A 2,500-nucleotide genomic window follows, 5' to 3' on the forward strand; every position below is an offset into this window, starting at 1 on the left:
CTGTGGTATAGATGAAATAACTACTCCTGTTGAGAAAGTTGATATGAATGTCGTTAGTTGTTTGTTCAAAAGTTTAAACGGTCATCACATTTCAAGACCCTGTGGAGTAATACATTTATTAATAGGCATTGATTACTGTGTCCTTATGCCTCAAGTTATTGAAACGAATGGTAACCTTCAACTCATGTTGAACCAATTTAGCTATGTTGTTAGAGGATTTCACCCACAATTAACTTCCCGCTGTTATCAATCCAATGTCAGTGTAAGAATCAATCACATAGATATTACAGACGTCAATGAGATTACTTCAGTTCCCAGGAAAACCATTAAAGACGTGTTGGATAATTACTTAAGTATTGAGAGCCTGGGTACTTCTTGTTACCCCAAGTGTTCTGGTTGTATATGCGGTAATTGTACCCCTGGTCAAAGTAATTGTACCCTTAAAGAAGAAAGAGAATTGGCTCAAATATCACATGGTTTATCATTTAATTCAGATAAGAATAGATGGAGTGTCGCTTACCCCTGGGTAAGAAATCCTAATCTTTTACCTAATAATGTGTCCCTTGCAACAGCTAGGCTAATAGCCACGGAAAAAAGGTTGACCAAGTTAGGACTAGGTTATTGTACGTCCTATCAGAATCAAATTCATGATATGATTTCACGGGGGGTAGCCAGGAAGCTATCCGAAGATGAGATATATAGTTATAAGGGACCTATATTCTACATACCCCATACTGAAGTTCTAAAGCCTGACTCTAGCTCAACTCCCCTTCGGATAGTGTTTAATTCTTCTGCTAGGTATATGAATTTTTCTCTAAATGAAATGTGGGCGAAGGGTCCTGACATGCTAAACTCACTTTTGGGTGTTTTACTTAGGTTCCAAGAAAATGAAGTAGCGTTTGTGTGTGATTTAGCCAAAATGTATAACACTATCTCTCTGTCCTTATTTGACCAGCACTGTCATAGGTTTTTTTGGCGTGATTTCAAGGTTGATGTTAAGCCAGATCATTATATGTTGACTTGTGTCCCATTTGGGGACAAACCCAGTCGAACTATTGCTATGCTTGCTTTGAAATTAATAGCAGAGATGAGTAAGGATGAATACCCTGTAGCTACGCAGATCATTGTGAATAATAGCTATGTTGATGACATATTGGGAAGCTGTGACAGCATAGAGATTGCAAACGAACTGATGAAACAAATTGAAAGAATTATAGGTCGTGGAGGTTTTAAAATTAAGCATTGGATTTTATCTGGCAATGCAAATCATGAGAATCCAATGTTAAAGTGACTAAAAGGGAAAAGGAAAAGGTTTTAGGAATTGTGTGGGATCCTCATAGAGACCGGTTAGTATATGAAGTTAAATAAATTTTTCTCCAAAGCATAGGAAAATTCATACTGAACCTAACTTGGCGCCAGATGATCTCATGGTTAATGTACCACAGTATTTAACTAGAAGAATGTTGTTAAGTCAAATCGCATCTCAGTATGATCCTTTGGGGCTAGTTTGTCCGGTAACTTTAAGAGCTAAATTGATGATGAGACAACTAATTTCCAGGACAGAGGTGATTGAAGGAAAAGTTAGCCATTATGATTGGGATAGTGCAGTGTCGACAGATATTAGGAATGAGTGGTTAAGTTATTTCCAGATGTTGTTTGAGCTTCAGTCTCTCAGCTTCCCTAGGTGTGTCAAAGTAGAAGGTACCATCGGTAAACCAATGCTGGTGATTTTCTCTGATGGGTCTAATTCTGCATATGGAGCATGTGCTTATGTGCGATGGGAATTGTCTGATGGAGGATTCTGTTCCAGGTTGCTAATGGTAAAATCTAGGATTGCTCCACTCAAACAGTTATCCATTCCCCGGATTGAACTATGTGGGGCCTTAGTGGCAGCTAGAATGAGAGAAACTATCGTGAAGGAAATGAATTTTGAATTTGAATCGGTGATGCACATTGTTGATTCTGCAATAGTTCGTGCCCAGATTCAGAAAGAAAGCTATGACTTTGGCACCTTTACTGCTACAAAAATTGCTGAAATTCAAAGTAAAACCGATGTGGGAGAATGGTCGCGGGTTTCAGGTGATAACAACCCAGCAGATTTGATTACCAAACCTGCTAAGCCGATCGATTTGGGTCAAGAATCAATGTGGCAAATGGGGCCGGCGTTCCTTACTCTCCCAATCAGTAAGTGGCCAATAAGGAAAGATCATATTGGTGATTTGCCTGACAAGGTGGGTGTCTTTGTTTTGCACCCTTGTTTTGCTGTTAATACTGTAGAAATGTCTTTAGTGTTTCAAATATCAAGATTTGAAAGTAGTGAAAAATTGCTCAGAGTCACTAGTAGAGTCCTTAAGGCTTTCAATTTAAATCGTTCAAGGGAATATTTCAAACTCCTAATATAGATGAAATCTCTCAAGCAGAGATGTTGTGGGTGAGAGAAATTCAATCCAGACTTGGTAAAGATTGGGAGTCCAGATATCGCAGACTTGGCCCTAGTGTA

At 38.7% G+C, this 2,500-nt stretch overlaps 1 protein-coding gene across 1 annotated transcript in view; it reads left to right on the forward strand.

Annotated features, from left to right (window-relative positions):
- Positions 1-2,500, forward strand: part of LOC137622499 (uncharacterized) — a 4,110-nt gene that overhangs the window by 371 nt on the left and 1,239 nt on the right. The window contains exons 1-4 of the mRNA XM_068353103.1: positions 1-526; positions 989-1,287; positions 1,388-2,231; positions 2,378-2,500. The exon at positions 1-526 is cut by the window's left edge and continues 371 nt beyond it; the exon at positions 2,378-2,500 is cut by the window's right edge and continues 1,239 nt beyond it. Of these exons, the coding sequence (XP_068209204.1) occupies positions 1-526; positions 989-1,287; positions 1,388-2,231; positions 2,378-2,500 (1,792 nt within the window). The remainder of the gene's footprint in view (positions 527-988; positions 1,288-1,387; positions 2,232-2,377) is intronic.

Source organism: Palaemon carinicauda, chromosome 29 (assembly GCF_036898095.1).
Source record: "Palaemon carinicauda isolate YSFRI2023 chromosome 29, ASM3689809v2, whole genome shotgun sequence".
Classification (NCBI taxonomy): domain Eukaryota; kingdom Metazoa; phylum Arthropoda; class Malacostraca; order Decapoda; family Palaemonidae; genus Palaemon; species Palaemon carinicauda.